Source organism: Xiphophorus hellerii, chromosome 23 (assembly GCF_003331165.1).
Source record: "Xiphophorus hellerii strain 12219 chromosome 23, Xiphophorus_hellerii-4.1, whole genome shotgun sequence".
In the NCBI taxonomy this organism is placed as follows: domain Eukaryota; kingdom Metazoa; phylum Chordata; class Actinopteri; order Cyprinodontiformes; family Poeciliidae; genus Xiphophorus; species Xiphophorus hellerii.
This window is the reverse complement of record NC_045694.1, coordinates 17674904-17698051: the sequence shown is the minus strand read 5'-3', so window position 1 is coordinate 17698051 and position 23148 is coordinate 17674904. Positions and strand designations below refer to the sequence as shown.

The 23148-nt window shown below is 38.7% G+C and overlaps 3 protein-coding genes across 3 annotated transcripts; 2 read left to right on the top strand and 1 right to left on the bottom strand.

The window, feature by feature from the left end:
- The first annotated feature begins 456 nt into the window (after nucleotides 1–456).
- Nucleotides 457–8963, top strand: ints10 (integrator complex subunit 10). Its single transcript, XM_032554998.1, is given in 19 exon segments — nucleotides 457–993; nucleotides 1075–1142; nucleotides 1223–1326; nucleotides 1770–1909; nucleotides 1997–2078; nucleotides 2172–2312; nucleotides 2392–2566; nucleotides 2747–2916; nucleotides 3001–3140; nucleotides 3283–3426; nucleotides 3428–3437; nucleotides 3565–3647; nucleotides 4535–4690; nucleotides 5662–5770; nucleotides 6548–6627; nucleotides 6745–6907; nucleotides 7039–7132; nucleotides 7972–8040; nucleotides 8525–8963. Coding segments are annotated over 19 exon segments (2214 nt in total). The 5' UTR covers nucleotides 457–864; the 3' UTR covers nucleotides 8682–8963.
- Nucleotides 8964–9022: 59 nt separating this feature from the next.
- Nucleotides 9023–14067, bottom strand: tlr1 (toll-like receptor 1). The gene is made up of 2 exons (XM_032554997.1): nucleotides 13876–14067; nucleotides 9023–12112 (listed from the first exon to the last, which is right to left on the bottom strand). Exon 2 carries the CDS (start codon nucleotides 12103–12105, stop codon nucleotides 9697–9699), a length of 2409 nt encoding a protein of 802 aa, XP_032410888.1. The 5' UTR covers nucleotides 12106–12112; nucleotides 13876–14067; the 3' UTR covers nucleotides 9023–9696.
- Nucleotides 14068–15209: 1142 nt separating this feature from the next.
- Nucleotides 15210–22993, top strand: klb (klotho beta). Its single transcript, XM_032554996.1, is given in 10 exon segments — nucleotides 15210–16000; nucleotides 16002–16184; nucleotides 17352–17795; nucleotides 17797–17866; nucleotides 17957–18228; nucleotides 18331–18587; nucleotides 19824–19965; nucleotides 19967–20452; nucleotides 20454–20751; nucleotides 21105–22993. Coding segments are annotated over 10 exon segments (3153 nt in total). The 5' UTR covers nucleotides 15210–15424; the 3' UTR covers nucleotides 21530–22993.
- The last annotated feature ends 155 nt before the right edge of the window (nucleotides 22994–23148 follow it).

Below are 23148 nucleotides of genomic sequence, written 5' to 3'. Positions count from 1 at the left end.
TGACAGCAGTGTGCCGTAAAGCAAGATTACTGTAACCATAGGAACGTTCCAGCCGTGGCATTGATGGGGTTGTAACTTAAAAAGACACACTTAAGCAGAACTATTGTTTTGTCCATGCCCTCAGAGGGAAAAAGAAAATGGTTTAAATTGGTAGTTCTAGTTCAATTGCAAGTATTTTTACTTGGAGATTTGGAGTTCCTAATTTAAAGATCAATTTGTTATTTCAGTTGTTTGCACCATAAATAACTCTTTGTGTGATTTTATAGATTAATACCTCGACTTTCTACACTTGTTTTCAAATATTTCTCTATAAATTATTTTATATTCATGTGTGTAAATGTTTTCGAAGCCTTTTTGAAATCTGACGTCAAATTATAGAACTGCCAACACAGTCTGCGAATTGGACAGCAGGTGGCGGTGGGACACCTTCAAGAATCAATTCCAACTGTCTTTAAACAAATAGAAGAAGATGTTAGCCTTCTTCTATTTAGCTAGGCTAAATCAAAGCTAGCTTAGCTTTGTTTGGCTAACTCACGGTGGTTTTTAATGCTTTATTATTTTCTAAGTGTAGTATTTGCTTTCTATATTTATGCAAGACATATTTATAATTTAGCATTTCTGTATGGCTGGTTATTGCATAGATATCAACTTAAATCGGGTAGCTATAGCTAGCTAAATAACGTTTTTTTGCTAGTATTTTATTTATATTTTGCAGAGAGCGGCTATATGTCGTTATTAGTCTTTAATACAGCCCTTAATGTATTTGCGCATGTGGAGAATCCATGTGTTACGCCTCAGTCTTGACTGCTGGTGTGGTTTCTTTGTTTATTAGTCTAATTTAATGAAAAATAATAGATTAATAAAATGTCGGCGCAAAAAGACTGTGAGTTTTTGGTTAAAAGAGCCCGGGAGTTGGTTTCTGATGATCCCTGCGCGGCCAAAGCCTGGCTAATAACAGCCAGAACCCTATACCCAACAGATTTCAACATACAGGTAATATTAAGCATCCATTTCTAGCAAAACGTACATCTGTCATGTTTGCTTAGAAGCTCAGTTCGCTTGCTGTTTTTACAGTACGAAATGTACATCATTGAACGCAATGCAGAGAGGACAGCTTCGGCTGGGAGACTGCTGTATGACATGTGAGTTACAGCACGGGAGTCACTTACCACCTTATGTCCAGCCTGTGCTAAAAGTTGCCAACCATGTGTTCCCCCAATAGGTTCATAAACTTTCCAGATCAGCCGATTGTGTGGCGTGAGATCAGTGTCATCACAGCTGCCCTCCGCAGTGACTCTCAGGACAAACATGCACAATTTCTAAGAGGTGAGAGAACAATGCATGGCAACATAGGAATACTTATTGAACTTTTATCACAGCTTGTCACCACCACCACAATAAACTGCTTTCATTGGGACTTTTGTGATACACTAACATAAAGTAGTAGATAATTGAAGAGTGGAACAAAAATAATAGATGCTTTTAAGTTTTTCCTTTTTTATATATTTCACACTGAAATACTGAAAAGAGTCCTAAGAACCTATTAAACATTCTATCAGTACTTTATAGAACTGCCTTTTGTGGCATTTGTAGCTTTTGTAGTATTTTGGGAGTAAGTACCTACCAGGTTATGGAAAGTTGAGGATTTTTTCTGTTCTTCTTTGCAAAATTATTTAAGCTTGTTGTAATTTTTTAAAAAGTTATTTCACAGATCCTTATTAAGATATAGCACTGTTAACCATATGTGTTTGTCTTTTTCCCTCGCCCAGCTCTTTTTGAGACGCTGCCTGGCCGTGTGCAGTGTGAGATGCTGCTGAAAGCCACAGAGCAGTGCTTCAACACCTTGGAGAAGGCAGAGATGCTGCTGCTCCTTCTGAAACGCTTTCCAGAGTCTGTCGTCCAGCACGGGGTGTGTAATAACACCTTCCAGTAACTCTTGATGTTTTGGGATGTGAATCCAGTGTAACCTGTTTAGTGGTCTGCTGTGTGTTGTTAGGTTAATTTAGGAGAGACTTTGTTGGAGGCAGAGGCATCAGAAAATGTGGAGTCTCCTGTCAACTGCTTCAGAAAACTTTTTGGTCAGTTATTGTTATGATTGATATCCATTTAATCCAAGCCATTTGAGGGAGAAGCATCAATTTTTTTTTTAACACAATTTTCTATTTTTGTAGTATGTGATGTGCTTCCCTTGGTCATAAACAACATGGACATGCGTCTGCCTGCAAGCCTAATGCAGAAATATATCCTGAAAGCAGCTGAATTCTACATCGGTTATGTTGCCCATGGACCGTCATCTGATGTGCAGTTACAAGGTACAGCTTCCTGCCAAAATTGTGCAGGTCTATCATAGTTTCTATGTTCTTACATTTTTATTTGCCTTGTATTCTTTAGGTAGCCAAGATGGTGCAACTCTAAAGTCTCCTGGAGTGTCTCGTGGCTCCCAGCGGTTTGTGATTGATGGCCTGTCTGAGAAATCGTCAGTAGTTGCAGAACCTTGGGAGAGGCTGCTTGATATCGTCACTGTCGTTGGTGCTCGCTGTGAGTGGCAGGGAGACAAAGGACAAAGGTAGACTCTCTTTGACTCACTCAGAGAAAATCATGAAAAATATCCAGTAAATGTCTGATTTATAAAATATTTTACTCTTTTAGAGACTCTTGCGGTGTGTTTGCATGGAAAACAAATTTTGGGATGAAAGATTTTATGTAACTGATAAAATATGATGGTCCTTGTGTCTGTGTGTGCTAGGAGTTATATTGACATGCTGCAAAGAGTGAAAGAGCTGTGTCGCTATCTGCCTGGCCTTGAAGGAGAAACCAGATCCCGCTACTGCAGTCAGGTGGTCATTTGTGCTGCACTCGTCCTTTTCCGCAGTGCCTTCCTCTATGTCTCTGCTGTACAACCATCACTGTTCCAGGGTCAGTCTCTGTGCTCAAAGCACTTAAAGTTTGCTGTGTTTCTTTATCATCTTATAAGTTTATATGTTCATGTCTTTTTTGAAGGGGTTGGTGCAATGACTTCAGGACCATGGATCCTGGTGGAGGACTTGAGTTCGGTATACAGTGATGTGGAGGTGGACAGAGCAACGCTGAAGCATGCACATAAGAAACGCAAACTGGCTGATGGGAGAGAGAAAACAATGGTCAGAACAGATTTGAGATTCTCTTAGAAAACAAAGAAAGATTGGTATATTTCTTTAAAATGCTGTCTTAGCACTTAAAGGAGCACAGTAAACACACTCATGGTGTGATAGTCCTCTTTTTTTTCTGTACAAATTATTGTAGAGCTCCGATGATGAAGAAGGTTTAGGGAAAGGCCGCGGCCGACACATTCTGGTCAACAAGACAGAGATGCCCAACTGGTCAGAAACACTGGAGAGTTTCCGTACAGCGAGGGAAAGTTGGGACCTGCTCCACTCTCACGATGGTCCTGGAAGCTGGTAAGCACCACTAATGGATTCCTGTGCTTTTTTTGGGTTCCATAATCTCTTCACCTAGATTTTTCGTAAGATCAAACAGTTGAATCACTATTTGTTTAAATTGACTTTGTTTCTTGATGTCTTTTAGAGTTCAAGAAGATCTGTACGGCATGGAAGACAGAAAGCTGGCTCTGGTTCAGAATTTTCCTCTCTGACATGATTATACACCAGGCAAGGATCTTGCTTAAAACCTTGTACTCTTACTTTGTCAGCTGCTCTGAACTTACTCGCAGCATATTTGCTTATGATCTTCTGTTACTTTTAAATGCAGATATATTGATTTAATATCAAGATTTCTGCAAGCTCCTAAAAGTCATTAATTCAATAGTTCAATCCATATTTTCGGCCTTCAAAAATATGAAATATTTTTAAATTAAATGTATTTAAGTCTTAATTGTGTGTTTTTGTTTATCATTATACTATATATACATGACATGTTTATTCTTTGGGGGTGGTTGAGATATGTTCTGGTAGCATTGTTTTGTTGTATAATTTTTTAGTTCTTGCTGAAGAATTTGTTGTTTGCTGTGATAAAACTACAAGTCCCATGATGTAGGGAAGCAATGAACCCTGGAAAAGAACAGTTTACTGACTACTGTAGACATTAAGTCATGAATAAAAAAACACTTGTCACACATGCCAAGGAATCAGTGATTTAACTTTATTAGGGCTTATTTAACTTAAGTAATCAGTGACAAGTTAAATAAATAAATTGTTATTTGGTGATTAAGTTATTATTATTTTTCAAAATTCCTGTAGGTCTTAATGTAAGTCATAACTGTTTAAAAAGATCTTAGATTCTGAATTTAGCTTGCCATTTGTGTCAGAAATCCTTTGACATATTGAAATTAAGTGAAATTTAACTCACAACTAAGACATATATTTAAATGTTAATATCGTGTAGTGACTAGAGCAAATGTAATAAATTATGAGGACTGGTTACACTAAGTAGATAAACATATTTGCTTCATTATATATCTGTTTATCTTTTTCCGTGTCTGCCTTAGCAGATTTATTTGTCTGTACTAATTTTGTTTGCATATGGTTGTTGCTCCCAGGGCCATTATCGCAAGGCCGTCTCCAGCCTGCATCAGATGGCGTCAGTGCAGCAGCCTCAGCCTGCACAGCAGAGCCCCACAGGCCAGGCCAGCCTGGAGCACCACAGGGCCCTGATACAGCAGGCATCCTGCCACTATGCACTGGGAGAGTACAGGGTAAACATATGCACACCATTTCACTCTACTAGTGTTTCAGGTGCATGTTGATAAGCATACATGGGTTAGTTCAAAAATTTGACAGAAAATGCATTCAGTCTTCAGTCTTACCATCTTTTAGCACTAAGCTCTGGATGAAAGGGTTTTTTTTTCAGTTTGTATTAAGCTGATTGTGTAACTTCGTGTTTATTAGGGATATTGAGCTAATATGTAACCGGTTTAATGTCACAATAATTCATCAGCAAAGTGCCATGTACTTTGTTCTAGAAAGAAAACTACCAGCATTTGACCTGAAGGTGGCAGTAGAGGTCAAAACTACTTCTTTAAGGTCATGTTTACAAGATTAAATTTTGGTTGAGAAACATACATAATGCACAATGACATTACAAGCATAACAATCAGAGATTATAATGGGAATTGTCATCCATTTGGTAAAAATTTTCCTCTTGGTGCACTTGGTATCTTTTTTTTGTACGAAAATCTCTGTTTCGAACAAACATTTTGGAAGTTAACTTTTTAATTTTTTCAGAGGTTAATAGAACACTATATTTCAAGTAGTTTTTGATTTGTCCACATTTTGTGACCTATTTGAAGTGCAGTCACAAAAGAGAACCAATTTTAGCATTTGAAAGAGCATGAAAAAGTCAGATATAGGTCGCATTTCCCTGCTGTGTGGATGTAGTCTAGGTGGCTCAGCATATTACTTATGTGCCAAACATGTGTTAATGTCACTTGGGCTTGTACAATAGTATAAAATTATGTGGTGGCAATAATATTAGTACATTTTGGCGACCTGTTCAAGGTGTATACTGGCTCTCGCCTGTTGACTGCTGGACATAGGCACCAGCCCCCCTCGAGCCCCACAAGGATAACCGTGTTATATAATGGATGGATGAAGGAAAAATTTTTTCGTGTTTAATTTAATGAGCCTTTGCATCTTTATATACATTATGTTGTATTTTGTTGATCAGATGGCCTGTGAAAAGCTCCTAGATGTGGTGAGTGGGCTGGTCCCCCCAAACCAAGAACTGACCAAAGCACCAGAAGATCTGAGCAGAATCAAATCCAAGACCAGGAAAGGTAAAGCATTATAGTTTTATCCACATATTCTGTTTATTAGTGGGTTCCAATCTGAATTTCTATTGGAGTTTAGGCCATTGTTTTATTGGTGGAATATTTCTGACTGAAAATAACACAAGTTTTCAGTATTACCACCAATATTTTTAACAAAAACATATATCACGATGTGTTTAAAACGACTTCCTACCCATCCCGTAGCTTACTAAGTCTATTTTTAAAAGAGTAAGGCTTTTTTTGTTTCCAAATCCATGAATATCAGTGGTTTTCACAATTGTTCATATTATTTTCTGTAAGAATGGATAAAAAGTAACATATCCATCTTTTCAGCTAATCTACAGTGTGCACTGAGAGGATAAGGGATGGTATTAGAGGAAGTTTTAACCTGATGTTTGTAGAACCTTGATATACTTTTCATTGTTGTGAAAGTTTATGCCTTGTAAACAACATAGATTACTTCCTTGTTGAAGATGGATTTATGTCCTGAAATGTCTGTTCAAATTCTGTACTACTACAACCATTAGATTATATAAAAGTACATTTATTTCAGTAACTCAATTCACTGAGTTATTAGAGCACATTGTACAGATTAATTGTACACACTCATGTTTTAAAGCCTTTGTTTCAGCTTATGAAAACACAACATTTAGGAGTTGAATATTGTATCTCATAAGTAAATTAAAATAATGGTTCTAATGTAGGAAGTGCTAAATATATGATGAAAATGTTTAATTAGTTAATTATTCATCCAAACAATTCTTCTATATCTGCCTAACATAGGTAATGACCTACGGTTGCTTCCCTGCACCAGCAGAGCTGTGCTACCTTTCTGTCTCCAGCTGATGCTTGCTTGCTTTAAGGTACTTAGTAGAATTAGTAGAATCTTTGAAATTAACTTATTTAAATCAGTGACAACCACTGATTTCTTTCAGATGTGATGCTTTGATTCATTTTCTTCTTTTTCTTTGCTCGACCAGCTCAGAGCCTTCACAGACAGCCGTGACGACCTGTCTCTCGGCCACGTGGTGGTGCTGCTGCAGCATGACTGGCCACAGGGAGAGATGCTATTCTTAAAGGCTGTTGATAAAATCTGTCAACAAGGGAGTTTCCAATATGAGAACTTCTTCAACTATGTCACCAGTATCCTTATCTGTCACTGCAAACACAATACGGTCAAAGTTGATAAGGACACAATTGCATGGCCTGTTTGCTCATCAGCTTTTCTGTCATGTCCGGTATGTTGGTTTACTTAAACTCATTATTACACTCAGATATCGACATGCTGGAGGAGTTTGCATACTTGCGGACTCCAGAGGGAGGGAGAATTCAGCTGGAGCTGCTTCCTAATCAGGGAATGCTGATTAAGTAAGGGGCAACCATAGGGAAGTTTTCCAGTTTGCATGGTGACTCTCCACTTCCCCTTTCTGTTGTTTTTAAAGAAAGCAGGTTAGCTACATAGACTTGGCCTGTGGGGAAAATTGTTGCTTTGGACTAAATTAACTGTTAATGGAGCCAACTTATAGATAGGAGAACAGTCCCTTGCAAAAATATTCATACACGTTTAACCTTTTCACGTTTTTTCTCATTAGAACCACAAACTTCACAAAGCTCTATTAGAAGTCTGATAAATACAAGTGGAGTTAAAGAAAATTGTGCTTTTTGGTTTACTTGCAAAATGCTATATGTGGAAGAAAACTAACAGTACACCTCACCCTGCACACACATTTCCCCAGTGAAATGTGATCATGCTGTTTTTCTTTAGCAGTGAAAGGACAGCTGGTCAAAGGTAATGTGAAGATGTATTGAGCTTAGTACAAGACGTCCTAAAAGACCTTGTTAGATTTGGCAAAAGACTTGAGACTCTGGCAGAGTCTCTAGCTCTGCAAAGCTGTTCCAAGCTACCCCAAAAGATTTGCTCCAAAGGATTGATCCAGGAAGACTGAATACATCTGCACACCACACTTCCATCATCATTTCCCTACATTTTACAATTATTCAGGTCTATCAGAAACATACATTGATCTCTGAAACAGTAACCTAACAAAATATGAAAATGTTCAGCTGTTGTTAATATTTTTGTAAGTGACTGTATGTGCTAAACTATAAAAGCAGTATTTAAACTCTCTCTGGTTCATTGCTGTAGCAGTTGTGGATTCTTAAGTTAACTCTCACTGACAGAGTTGTTGAATGTTGCTGTCCCTCAGGAACCCTAGCCCCGCCCTGGGGGTGGAGTTAAATACCCTTCTGCTCCAAGGGGTGCAGACAATGGACAGGTACCCCAGGCCCCTCTTCCCACAGTCCCCATCCCGCCCACACCAGTCACCCTTTCTCCATTCCCAGCTTTAAGGCTTGTCATCCCCTCCCCAGTTTTAATTTGGGACATTTTGCATCAAGAGTTGATTGTTCTTTGATTTCCTGTTGCTGTTTGTTAATTTAATTCATTTCCCCTCTTTTCTGTGGTCATCAATGTTGTTATCTGAGGATGATGTCGGTGTTTTTGCACAGTCAGTTTAGTTTTTTACAGTCCATAGCAATCTCATCCCATTTGTGGACATGTTTTTATAGCGTTTTTATTTATAATACTCAACATAAGTGGTTTAAAGTAAATTGTCTTATCTGTGTGTGGAAGGAAAGAAGCAACATGATGTTACCATGACTGTGTTTTTGTTGTGTTTGTCATATTAATGCCAGTTTTGTCTATCAATATATTTTTGACCATTTGTATGTTTATTTTTTTAAATCATTTTCATCCTGCAGACACCACACTGTGACTCGAGGGATTACCAAGGGAGTGAAGGAGGATTTTCGCCTGGCCATGGAGAGGCAGGTGTCACGTTGTGGAGAAAATCTACTCAGTGTGCTTCACCGTTTCTGCATTAATGAGAAAATAATCATCATCCAGTCTCTTCCTTAACACCTGGTCAGAGTCTTTTTTTATTTGCACAAATTGTGTGCAGTTGGACTTATATTAGAACTCAAACAATTGAAATGTTCTCTTCTCAGTCAGTTTGGGATAAATTTGGGTGTCCGTTGTGCTTTTGTCATTTTTAGAGAACCGTAATGTCCACAACCTTCCCACATTTTGTGTAGGTGTTGATGTCGAGTAAAGACTCAAATGCTTTTTGATACTCTTTATTGTTTTTATCAGATTGTATGTTTATATTGATGTTGCCATTAAATGTCTGACTGGTTAAAATGCAGATAATACATTATTTCATGTCATGCAAGCATATCTATATAAAAATGTAATTCTTCAACGTGAAAAAAAAAGAAGCAGAAAGTAAAACCTGCACATTTTTACCAGTGCTTAAGCATAGTCTTTCCCAAACTTTTCTACTATAACAAAATAACAGGAAAAGACTTTTCACAATCACAACCAGCAAGCATTTCTATTAAATCAATTAAACAGGGGTGCGAAGGCAACACAGGACTTTTTTTTTTTTTTATCTCGTCTGACATTTTCAGGATAAATATGCTTTTCCATGATCACCTGAACACCTCACAGCTGTTTTGATTCATGGCTTTAAGTTTGGTCCTGATGCTCACCTTGGAAAGCACTGTTGCAGTCCAAGTAAATCTTTTTATTACACTGTCCGGTTCACACTTCCTTTAGTGCTCATATGCACTCCGGAAAAGTACGGAATCTGATCAATATATTTTGTAGGACTGGCTAGTATTGAAAAAGAAAACACATTTTGGGGAAACATCTGTAGTTCCATCCCTTTTTCCTTGTACCATTATTTACAAGTTCCTTGAATCAATCTGTTCATCCATCTATTAATTTGTTTGTTCATTTAGTCCCTCTGTTTGTCCAACTTTTTTTTCTTTATGTAGAATCTGACCAAAGTGGATATATTTGCCATACATTTATTGTGGTCTTTTGTATCTTACTGTAACAATCAGCTAAACTCATCTGGGTAATTGCGGAGTTACTCTTCTGTTTCTGACACCAGTTTACTTGGCAGGTCAGTCTGCAGAGCAGCCCTCAGATTAGCCCAGAACAGCCTGTGTTTGGCTTTGTCCTGAGGCCATTCCAGGTACGTGTGGCGGTTCATCATAGACTTAAGCTGGTAGTACTTGGATGGGATCAGGTACTGGGGCAGAGGCTCAAGCAGCACGAGCACAATGCTGTCCGACCCCTGAGAAAGACGTTGATGGCTGGCAAAGTAAAGCTCATAATGGCACCATTCACTCTTGACAAAGTGAGCGGAGAGCACAAACACTGAGCGGCGACTTTTCTCCACGCATGTGATGATGTTCTCCATAATTGTTTTCCCCGGCACAAAGTCTTTTTCATGGTGGCAGATTCTGAGCCCCCCTGCAGGACCCTCGAGGTTCAAAAGCAGGAAATTCTTCATCCAGTCTGAGTCGTGCTGGCTGTAGGACACAAAAGCATGGAACTCAATACCCACCATGTCTTCGGGTCGAAGCTGCCGCATTCTTGCTCGATGTTTGGCTCTGGTCCACTGCCAGATCATGCCCACGTACCAAGGCACATCCAGACGTTGGCACAGAAAGAAAATTGTAACGATCAGTACCACTGAAGGAACCAGGATGGTGGCTGCCAGAAGGCTGGCGCTACAAGAGATCTCAGGAATCTGGAAGCTTTCTAACGTGGAATTCCTGACTGCTTCAGGGTAGATGCAGTGGTAACTCTCTGGCCAGTTTAACAGTTCAAGACCTGAGTGGCCACTCTCATATTCAGTCTGAATGCCAAGGCGAATGAAGTGCCTCAGAGGGCAGGTACAGGTGAATGGGTTGTCACTTGCGTCCAGGATTTTCAGATTAGGGCAGCTTTTCAACTTTATCAGTGAAGGTGCATGGAGGGAGTTTGACTTCAGCAGAAGCTCAGTCATTTTTGGGAAGTCATCACATATCGGCAGGTCACGGAGCCTGTTGGCATTCAGATTCAGAGAAGAGAGATTTTGCAGTTTGAGGATGAACTGTGGTATTACAGAAATTTGGTTGTTCTGTAGGTCCAGTGTTTCTACCCCTATTGGTAGACATTTAAAAACATTATCTGTTAGACCTCCAGAAGAAAGATTCATAACAGTGATGCTCGGTGGCCACAGACATTCAAGGGAACCGTCATACACAAAGGAGTTGATACTGAGGTCCAGATGTTGCAGAGATTTCATGTACTGCAACCTTTTACTCACTACTTGAAGATTCTTAAGATTATTGCCTACCAGAAAGAGATTTTGTACGTTGCCCAGAGTCTTGCATTCGACTGTTTCTTGACCTTCAAATCTGGAGAAGATGGAATCAGACAGCGCGCAGAAAGAGAAGTCCAATTCAAGGATGGGGCTCTGTTTTTTTGGACATGTCATGTGAATCAGTGAAGTCTCTACGATTGCACAGTGCTCTACTGGCAGATTGATGAAAAAGTTGTACAAGGCCTCCTGAGAAAAAAAAAAGGAGGTTACAACTGCTCGTGAGACTGTGAAGGACTGCATTGAAGATGTCTCTGTCAGAGGGGTGTCGAAGAATGGGGGGTTATTTATTGCCACATCAGAGGCGCTCAGATGGGCAATGGATGTGTACAGAGTGGCATTTACTATTTGAGTTAAATCGTTCCAATCAATTACAATGTTGTTCACGGAAAGACTGCGAGTGGATATTATGGCTCTTTTACTAAGCTGCATTTTTACATGTTGGTAGCCCCCACTTATATTCCTGACTTCGACTTCTACAAAGAATGACAACACATCAGCGAACAATTCATTTTGGGGTATTTCTCTGCCATTTAGATCTAGTTGAATTTTTTCAGCACTAACATCCATTAAGCTGTTTGCTTCATAATCAAGTTCCTCCTCCAGAGAAAGAGTCAAGCAGTATAACGTCACGTTAGCGATGTTCTTGAAATCCCCCAAACTGATGACTTTTGCTCCTAGTGTTAAACTCTCCAGTTTTCTTAGGAAACTGAACTCTCTTCCCAAAGTCATGTTCTCAAACTTGTTCCATGCCATGTTCAGCACTCTGAGATTCCCTGTAAATGACAAGTAATGTTGGTCTGACAGGTTCCTCAGCACGTTGTGTGACAAATCCAGATTTTCTAAAAGTGGCGTGTCATGAAACGTCTCTGTGTCAATGAGCTCCAAACCATTCCACGACATGTTCAGGAACCGAAGGAGGGTTGTGTTTTTAAAGTCCCCTTTGTGGAGCTGATGTATATGGTTGCATGACAGGTCGATATATTCTGCATCAAGAGGCAGGTCTGTCGGGACAGATGAGAGGTTTCTAGAAGATCGGTCTACGATGCTGTCATGGGATGAATTACACATCTGCAGCACCACCAATACGGCCGCTGCCCAGAGGAATGCAGTCGAGGGCCCCATCGCCTGTCTGGAGAAATGGGAGATGTGGATTAATACCTACTGTGACAGTGTCCCTGCAACATCTGCTTACTTCACCTTGATTAAAGTTTTTAATGTAGAAGAAATGTTTGATGTATCCTGTTTTTACTTAATGCCTTTTGAAACAAACAAAAAAATACTTCCAACTTGAACTTTTTCAAATATTGTCATGTTACAATTAGTGTATCCCATTGGTTCTCCTGTAGATCAAAACAAAGGATGTCCTTAATTGTGAAGTGGAAGGAAAGTAATTTATGGTCTTAATTATTATTGTTATTCTTGTTTCAGAAAATACTGGAAGGTGGCAGTTTGTATACAATCGTGTGCACACGTCTCATTCTATGGAAGTCTGTGTTTCTCTAACATCGTTGGATATGTGAATATGTTATATCAAAATTAACAGTACTGAAAAAATAACAAGCTTACATACCAGAACTCTCAAAACCAAACAGCATAATATTACCCAAGTAAGAGCAGATACTTTGTGATAATATTACTCAAGTAAATGCAAAACAATACTGTAATGATGCATTTAGTCAAGGTTATTTGCTTTGAGATGCAAGCCAAGGTGTCTCTTCTGACGTAAGATTATATGGGATGAATATTTTACCTTTAAATAAACTAAAGTTGGTGTGGATCAGATAATACAACCCTTTAGTATATTTCTTCCAAAACATTACTCAAGTAAATGTAACTAACTAGTTACTACCCAACTTTCACAGACACTCACTCTCTCTCTCTCTCTATATATATATATATATATATATATATATATATATATATATATATATATATATATATATTTGCACACAAATCTGACTGATACATGATTTCATTTTAGCAAGATCTAGTAACACTAGAGGACGCTATTGTCTCACCCACAGAAAACTAACACTGTAATGAATAAAAAAGGAATACACAGAATTGTTCTTGAAGAAACTATCACATCAGTCAAATACACTCAAAGAAATGAATCATTGACTTAACATAATTTTTTATACATAGACTTGTATCAGGGCTATATACTATGATCATTACAGGAATTTATTTGCAGTAATGACATCATAGTAAGTTCTTCTGTAGCAAACATTATTGGTACTGACCAAAATCTTCTAAACCATATAGCTATATATGTAACCATGATTTCCTTCATGCTGAATATACAGTGAATTTTGGATGACAACCCTAAATATACAGTAAGAGCTATAATGGAATGGTTTAGATTATAGCTTGGTGTGTGTTAGAATGACCCAATCAAAATTTAGAACTAAACCCAATTATGAATATGGGACAGGACTAAAAAAAAACTGCTGTTCACAGAAGCTCTCTGTCCTGTCCTGTCGCACTGAGCTTGAGCTATTTTACAAAGAAAAATTTGGTAAAAACTTCAGTTTGAATGTATAAAGCCTGTTGTAGACATAACACAAAAAACTATAGCTGTTAATAGCATTTGAATTTGGTTGAAAGTGTTCATTTTTAGGGTTAAATACACATACATAACACCCTTTTTTAGAATTTTATGTTGCATAAAATTTCACCAAAATGAAGTTTGCTTGTTCCTTGAAAAAGTTCAAAGCATGTGAAAACTTCTGCAATTCACAGTGGTTTAATAATCCTAATCCTTTTCTGTGCGTTTTCAACATCTTCCTGGTAATAAAACTAATATACTAAACAGTTCAAATTAATAGGCACTTTATACAACAAGATTCAACAAGCATGTTATTGTAAAAACAGAGGAAAGAGTGCACAAACCTCAGCTAGCTTCAGATGTTTTTTAATCCAAATGTTAGTCACAGAAGATTGAATTCTCCAAGATGGGAAAATAATTGAGTTTTTTTCACAAAATGGGTGGAAAAAACAAAAAATGTTTTCTCAAAAGACGAAGCATCAGCTCTACTGTTGGATTGGCTTCTGCTCCTTATTTGTAAAAGTGTTGCACTAAATAGCCACATTGATGGGAAGCATAAAAACGAAAGCTCCTCTCTAACCAGTTGTAGCTTTTTCTCTCACATCCCTTTTTCACTTCCTGTTCTATCTATAGAACAGAGTGACAAAAGAAACTTCTGCCTCTTGACAAGACAGTAAAGATACTGAAATCTGATTATTTTGGTGCTTTTGAACATTCAGTTCTATTTTCTTTAATTATTAAAATAACTCATTTAAGATATCTTCTTTCATCATTTTTAATGGTATAAGATTAAAAGCTCCGGTTCATTTCCAAGAAAAGTGTTGGAACATAAGTTTCACAAATGACAGATCAACTCAGTTTCAGCAGTTTCCATCCTTTAGCGTCATGGTGACCCAATAATGCCAGTGGGGATAGTAAATAGACATTTGTCACTTTTTAATTAGCTTACGCCTCGATCCCTTGAAGCAGAGTGACTGTGTTGTTTACCTTACTACAATCTCTTCCTCTGGACAAGGTGAAATAATTTTTTGATGTGTTTCAACTGTGATGGAAAGGTTTTTTTTATTTTTAAGACACACATATCCCAGCAATTTCCTCTGCCACCCTGTGTGTTTTTTGCCTTGGGTGACTGACTGGCACATATACAGAAAGGAGAGCTAAATTTAATAAGGACACATAATGCGGTGTGTTCGTTGTCACCTGGTACCATTGGATCAGATCTGGGTGGGAACACTGCAAATGTCCTTACCACCTCTTACAATAAGAAAAACAATGAGAAAGGAAAACAACTTGGATCATCTCTTGTAAATCGGCTAAAAATTTACTTAATTTGTTTATTTGTCATGAACATTTGGCAACTATTAATTCAAACCTCATCACTAAGAAGGGTTTCCAGAGGAATATTTCTTCAGGATCAGAGTACAAGCTAATTATTGACACGAGGATGTTCTGTGTAGAAAAATACCCCAAAGAAAAACAAGTCATTGATACAGTCACGAAGTGTAATGAGGTCTTACTCTTTGCTTTTACATTTGATGATATAATCACACTTTTCTAATACTTTGCTTAAGTAAGAATTAATCTGTTGTAAGACAATGATAGCAGCTTGCTTGGGTATGAGTCAACCTTTGTATGTGTGAATCTATGTTGCAGGGAGGGGCTGAGTGGGAGCAGAAGTACACAGAGGGAGAGACCGACAGGGCAGGCTAACCAGGTTGTCAGATGGACACAGCAGCACCTTGAGGCTTCCAATGTCCCTCTCTCTTTGTTTCTCTGTTTTTCTTTCACTTACAATGGATCTACTTTCAGCTAGAAAAGGATTTGTCATGGTAAAACTGACTGACACCTGCTGTCTTCAAAGTGGATTTTAAAGACAAAGTGGACTCCTTCAGTATGCTGAACCATCCTTCCTGTCACACACACCTTTTGGTTTCCCTTCTGTTGTTGACGTTTCCTTGGGACCGGGCGGTCTGTTCTCCTGGGGAAGGCAGGAGTATCTGGCAGCGACCCAAACCGAGCCCCATTAGCAAAGACCAGTCTTTTCTTCAGGACACCTTCCCCCCAGGGTTCATCTGGGGCTCAGGTACATCAGCCTTCCAAAATGAAGGAGCCTGGACCCAGGATGGGAAAGGCGTCTCCATTTGGGACCATTTTACCCACTCCTCTACCAGTGATTATTTTCCCAGAGAGACCGCAGATGTGGCAAGTGACAGCTACAACTGCTGGGAAGAAGATGTAGCGGCACTGGGATATCTCGGTGTAAGATCATACACTTTCTCCCTCTCCTGGCCCAGACTTTTCCCTGAAGGCAATGCCACTGGCGAGCCCAATGCAGCTGCTGTGGATCACTACAGTCGCCTCATAGAGAGGCTCCTGGAAAAGAAAATTGAGCCTATTGTGACTCTCTACCATTGGGACCTACCACAGGTGTTCCAGGATCAATATGGAGGCTGGAAAAATAACACTGTTAGTGGAGCATTTTGAGCAGTATGCAACGTTTTGTTTCAGTACTTTTGGGAGTCGGGTGAAATACTGGCTCACAATGCACAACCCATACCTGGTGGCCGTGCAAGGATATGGGACAGGCGTGCACGCTCCTGGAGAAAAAGGGGGGGTCTCCAGCTCTCTCACTGTAGCCCATAACCTGATCAGGGTGAGTCGTGCAGGGTTACTCAACAACTTTCTTTGTACAGTTTATAAGATCACACACAGTCTGTGAGCAAACTTTGAACTCCTACAGCTTTATCATTTTATGATAGTCAATGAATGTTTATATCTCCAAATAGGTCACAGGACAGAGAAGCAAACACAGACCGGATCACTGGTCTTTTTCTGACTTTTACAAGTCTCTTAATCCAACATAACTACTGCATATAATTAAGGCAATAATCCACAAAACATCCCCACTCACTGGTGGTTTTATCTGCCTGATGATTGGTTGGCTATATTCATATTGACAGGTTTTGTGATAAGTAAACAGGACACTTAAAGAGACACTAGGGTCAAAGTCCACCACATCAGCACTTTTGTGGTGGAGGGAATCTGCGTGTGTGTGTCAGGAAGTCACGGAGATACGCCTCATTAATACTCACTTACGTTTATGCAGTCAAGCACAGCTGGTCTGCTCCCAGCTAACACCAAGCAGATAGATTAAGTAAATAGTGATTTTCCACTTCCTCATACCGATTAATATGCTGTCAAAATGTACCCTTTTTTTGCCCTATTTAAAAAAAAAAAAAATTTGATAGCAGAATATGTATGAATATCAAATCACTTATTTTCTTTAAATAAAGGATTTTATGTAGAGTCTTGTGTACTGCAAAAGTATTCCTCTTGAATGTTATTTGGTCAGAGCAAAGGAGGCTAAATACAAATGCATGCAATATTTTTAAGATGAATGAAATATATTTTTTCCACTTTACAGTTATGTAATAATTTGTCTAGTAACTTAGTCTAACTCAAAATCTCCTAATAAAACACACAGAAGTCTGTGGTTGTAATTAGACAAAATATGTTCAAAGTGTAATCATACGTTTGCAGGCCATTGTGTATTAATATTTAAAAAGGTATTTAAAATTTGTTTTGTTTTATCTCTATTTAATATTTTAATTTAAATAGAGAAATAGAGAACAGAGAATAAAGCTCGTAATATTTTAATATTGTGGGATTTTTACAAAATACCATGAAATATATTCAGGCTGTCACATGTAATAGGTATTCAGCTAAGATGAATTTTATTAGTTGAACTACTTGTGTACTGTTTTATTATTTTGCCAACAAATTAACAACATCCTTACAGAGTCTGTATTGTTGTTTTTAGGCACACGCCAAAGCATGGCAGACATACAACACTCACTTCCGCCCAACTCAGAGGGGTAAAGTATCCATTGTTTTAGGTTCCCACTGGGTTGAACCCCACAGAGGCCAGCCCACAGCAGCCAACGTTGCTCTCTGTCAGCAGTCGATGGAGGCCATTCTTGGATGGTTTGCTGATCCCATCTTTGGTGCTGGGGACTATCCAGTCTCTCTGAAAATAAAATATGCCAATCTCATGCCCATGTTCACCCCTGAAGAGAAGCTCTGGGTGCAGAAAACAGCTGACTTTTTTGCTTTGTCGTTTGGGCCAAACAATTTCCGTCTTGGCCAGAACCTGTTACACAATGGGCAGAGCATCACCCCAGACCTGCGACGCCTCCTGGGCTGGATAAAACTAGAGTATGGGAACCTGAGGGTACTGGTGGCAGAAGGGGGGTGGTTCTCTGACTGCCAGTGTTGGAAGAGAAGACACAGTTGCCATCTATCTGATGAAAAGTTTTATCAACCAAGTCCTACAGGGTAAATAGGAAATCTCTTAGATCTAAACTCTTAAATAGCACATCTAGTTCTTAGAAAATAAATACTGAAGTCTTTTAATTTTTATTTTAGCCATCAAGTTTGATGGTGTGCAGGTATTTGGCTACTCAGCCTGGTCATTGTTGGATGGATTTGAGTGGAATTATGGCTATAGTGTGAGAAGAGGTCTTTTCTACGTTGACTTCAATCAACCAAACGGAACCAGGGTTCCCAAGACCACAGCTCAATACTTCAAGCAAATTGTCAATGACAATGGTTTTCCAGCTGATGAAAACTCATCAACAGATGTAAAAGGCCATTTTCCTTGTAAATTTCACTGGGGGATAGCAGACTCTACACTGCAGGTAAAATGCATCGTTTTTACGAGTTATAATTAAAGAAAGCAAAACAAATTCTGGTAGATCATTCATTTACTTTTTTCTTCTTAATTTTTTGCTGTTTTGCAGGTCCGGTTCCACCCTTTCTCCCCTCAGTTTTCTGACCCTCACGTGTACAGCTGGAACCTCACAGGAGACGGATCGCTGCAACCACTCCCAGGGGTGAAGCTTAACACCAGAACTGCCCAGTGCACAGATTATCTGGCTATTCGCAATCATCTCCGCTTGTTTGCATCCACTGGGGCATCTCATTACCGCTTTGCTCTTAACTGGTCTCTCATTTTACCCGAGGGAAGCAGCTCAAATGTAAACACCGAAGCCCTGAGGTAGAGCTCAACAAACACACAAACATCTGAGTGTGGAAAGATTCAGCTTACTTTAATTTAATGCATTTTAATGGAAACATTTTTATTGCTAGCATTTTAAGTGTCTTACAGAATATTAATATTACATCAAGTTTTGACATTTTGTCACACTACAACCTGAAATGCCTGAGTATTTTTCTTCTTTCTGATAAATGGTTTTCAACATATTTTTTTCAACAATCTAAAATTAGAAAATGTCTTGCATGGCTTGCATTTGTATTAAATCCTGTTAATTATGATGCTCTAAAATACAATTCAATGTTACCAGTTGCACTGTTCAATCCAACAAACAAGAATGGAAAGAGTAAGGCCACATAAAGGCTAGGCATTGATCAGATAACCAGTCAAAAGGAAAACTATAACTCTGGAGAAGCTGCAGAGATCCACAACTAAGGTAAAAAAAAAGGTTACATATAAATGGCCTTTATAGAAAGAGTAATAGTAAGAAAGTATTTGTGGAATCAATGCCATGAGAATTTCCCTAAAGACGTTTACATAAACCTCAATCTTAAATTGGTTCACCCCCTTGTAGGACAACAACCTAAAGAGCTGCTATTTGATAGTTTAGATGGAACGCATATTAATGAGTTAGAACGTCCCAAAGTATATTTGGTAATGTTTGGTGATGCTTGAAAACTGATCTTCACAGATACATTCGATCTATTATTAGGTTGAGTTATTTTTTTTAGAAGAATGGGCAAATATTCCAGTCTCTGGAGGTCCACAGCAGGTAGAGACATACCCTAAAAAACTTGCAGTTATACTTGCATCAACAGGTGCTTCATCAAAGTATTTTCTCAGATGTCAAGGATACAAATGAGCACCACAGTTTTTAGTTTTATTTTTGTAAAGGATATTTAATGTAATATTTTCTGGTCCCTTCACATTAATTCTGAACAACTTCCTAGTTTCCACTGGAGCAGAGCATGCTGACAACATATTGTTGTCCACAACTACATATCAATATGGAAATGGTTTGTTTTGCCTCATGTTATTTACATTTATGTTAGTCTAGTGCATAAACTTGCAAGAAATACATTGAAATGTGTGGTTGCAATATGTCTAAATGGGAACCACTTTAAGGGATATGAGAATCTTTGTAAGGAACTGCATTTCCCAACAATTAATTGACCTTCCTTTTACCCCATTTGTCATCCAGAGTGCAAAAAATAACATCTTCCTCTATACTTCCAAAAGGTACTACCGCTGTGTGCTGACAGAGATCAAGAAGCTAAACCTGGAAGCTATGGTCATCCTGTACCACCCAACACACAGAGCTCCGAACTTGGGTTTGCCAGGGCCACTGCATGCATCTGGCGGTTGGCTGAATTACACTACAGGTGGGAGCTTTTCAAGAATATGTAGCACTTTGTTATCAGGAGCTGGGTACCTGGGTTCACTACTGGATCACCATTAATGAGCCAAACAGACTCATAGATGTTTATTCCAATGTCACAGAGAGGCATCAAGCCACTCATAATCTGCTAATGGCCCATGCCAAAGCCTGGAGGTTACATGAGAGGGAGTATTTTGGTAAACAGAGATCACTGGTGTCTCTCGCTCTGCATGCTGATTGGGCCAGCCCTGGTAACCCTTTTCTAGAGTCACATATGGTGGCAACAGAAAGATTTCTGCTGTTTGAACTTGGATTCTTCTTGGACCCATTGCTTGAAACAAGAGATGAGAAGAAAAAGGGGCAACATCCCTATGAAATGAGGGAATCTCTGGGTGAAAGAGCAAGGGTATTTGGACTTCCCAACACACCTCTTCCTCATTTTACCACAACTGAGAGACAGGAGCTGAACGGGGCATTGAGTTTTATTGCCCTTGAATCATTTTACAACACGTTTAGTTTCTCCAAATCCTCACAAACAGGACATCCTCCAAAAGAAACCAGCACCCGAGCATGATTGTGTAAGTTTCTCAGACCCCACCTGGCTGTCTTCCAACTTGGGGCAAGCTCTGGTACCCTGGGGTCTACGGAAGATGCTGAAATGGGTGAATCAGAGGTATGGCAGAACTCTGCCTATCATTGTCACAGCCAGTGGGATTGATGACCAAGCTTCAGTTGAGGATAACCTAAGGCAGTATTACCTCAGGAGTTATCTACAGGAAGCTCTCAAAGGTAAGCTATCTTGATTGTCTTGTGGAATTATTGGGTATAAGAAACACATGAACAGTCTTATGTTGTGGATGTTGAAACAGAGATCTGTCCCCATAGGTAATACTGCTTTAATGACCGTATTGGTTTCTACCATAAAAGTCAGACTTAATGAGATGGCATGAAAATAATCAAACCATAAAGGAAGGGAGAGGCAATTGCTGAGGCTACAGCTCTGATTATTGTTTCATATTTTGCTGATAGTGAACCATACAGTTATTTGTTTTAAGTAGTTTGTTCCCATGTTTGATAATGAAGAAACCCTTCAGAGTTAAAAAAAATATCTAATTTTTACTTTCTCTTTCCTTTACTCTCAGCCTACCATCTTGATGGAGTCAACTTGCAGGGTTTCTATGTGTGGAAGCTCCAAGATCGACATGCCCCTCTGTTTGGTCTTTTTACCTCAACCCAGCACCAATCCAAAGCCAAGGCCTCTGTCGCATTGTACAGAAAAATCATCGCTAACAGTGGTTCTTCTAACAATAGCACAACACAACTGTGTAGACTCACTGAGCAGCAGGAAAAATGTTTGACGTGTGAGTGGATGTTGAAGAACAAACCAATGCTGGTTTTTGGGGGCTGCCTTCTAATAACGTTTGCCATGCTAGCTGCACTCATCATCTTCATTGTTATCAGCAAGAGGAATAAAAAACACGACAGAGGGAGGAAGAAGAGGAGCGAGAACCGAAGGAGAAGAAATAAAGCAACAGCATATTGTTTATGTCCTGATGTTAGATATTAACTGTAGTAAGGACCTGAAAAATGCAGAGAAGAACCACAAAATCCACCTGAGTGTCCATCATTAGTGTCTACTCTTCTTGCAGTGACAAGTGAGTTCACTTGCAATGTGTGTCACAAAACATGTCGAAACAATTGGCCTTAGATAGTCACGACAAAAAGAAAGTTTTAACTGTTTTAACTTTTTCATATTTTGTCACTTTGCAGACATAGACTTCAATGTACTGTGTTTTTGTTCTACTTGGTAGACAAGCATATAGTGGTGAAAAAGAAGGAGGACAATGTTTTTTTTGTTTTTTCTAAAAGCAAAAACCTAAAAGGTGTGGCCTGCATTTGTAGTCAACCAATCGAGCCAATGGCTTGTATCATTCAGGGTATCTTTACATGTCTGGAAACTGGATGAAGAGCAACTGTGAATATCCAGTTCTAAATCTTGCCACAGATTTTGCGTCAGGGAGAGTCAGTGTAGCACATTAATATGTTTTTTTATCCAGACCATCTCATTGTAACTTTGAGTTGTGATCTTTCTGCAAATAGAACCCCTGCCCTATGTCAAGATTTTTCATAGAATCGCCCCAAATTTAGCTTAATTCATCTTCCTACTAAGTCTAGTCAGCCAGCTTCACTATCACCAGTGAAGAAAAGTATCCTCACAACATTATGATGCCAGCAACGTGTTTCGCCATGAAGATATCAGTTTTTATTGGCATGTTGCTTCACATCCAGAGTACATTCAAGTTTGTGCTTGTGAAATGACCAAACATGAAATCACTGAAAAAGGCTGTCTTTTAACCAGATTCTTAAAAAAATGTGTCTACTTCAAGTGTGTGATTATTTACTCCTTTACAGATTACTACTAGTATATTGACCATTTCTAAACCTCCCTAAGACATTCAGTACTGAAAACAACATGAAATAACTTCATGAAAATTGTACAATTTATTACAATTTTTTTGTGTGTGTTACTCTGACATAATTTTTTATTTAATTGTGTGTAGTTCTAGTTTTTATACGAAGAAGTCTGGTCGTCCTTAGTCAAGCGTTCGTCATGCTGTGTAATTCTCCTGGGATGGAACAACAGTGCCATCTGGTGTTATTACGCGATTCTGAGATGAAACAATCAGTCTGGAAGTTTGCTTTGAGAAAAAATAAGAAACATGAAATGCAAGGCCATAGCAGATCTTTGACGGATTTAATGCAACTGCACCGATGTCAGTCAAGAGTTAAGGCTTTTTATGGACAAAGAAGTTGCCAGAAGGAAACTATGCATGAAAGACATGACCCTGTTGTGTTTGTTGAGTTGTTGTTAGTTTTTGTCACTTTTAAATTTCGGATATGAAGTGCTGCTAAACTGTACAGTGGAAAAATATGTGATGAAAGAAAATTTGATTTACATAAAATAGCTTACGTTTCCCAACAAGATGGTGTACATTCTTTTAAAGTCTGTGGGACTAAAAGTAGAAAAAAACATTTAGCCTTTCATATAGATTATTGTAATCTATATTATTATTTTACCTACCTGTTATTTTACCTAATTTATTTTCATTATTAATAAATAAACAATAATTAAAAAATTCCACAATTTGGCTTTTTCAAAAAAAATAACATGCAAACTGTTAAACA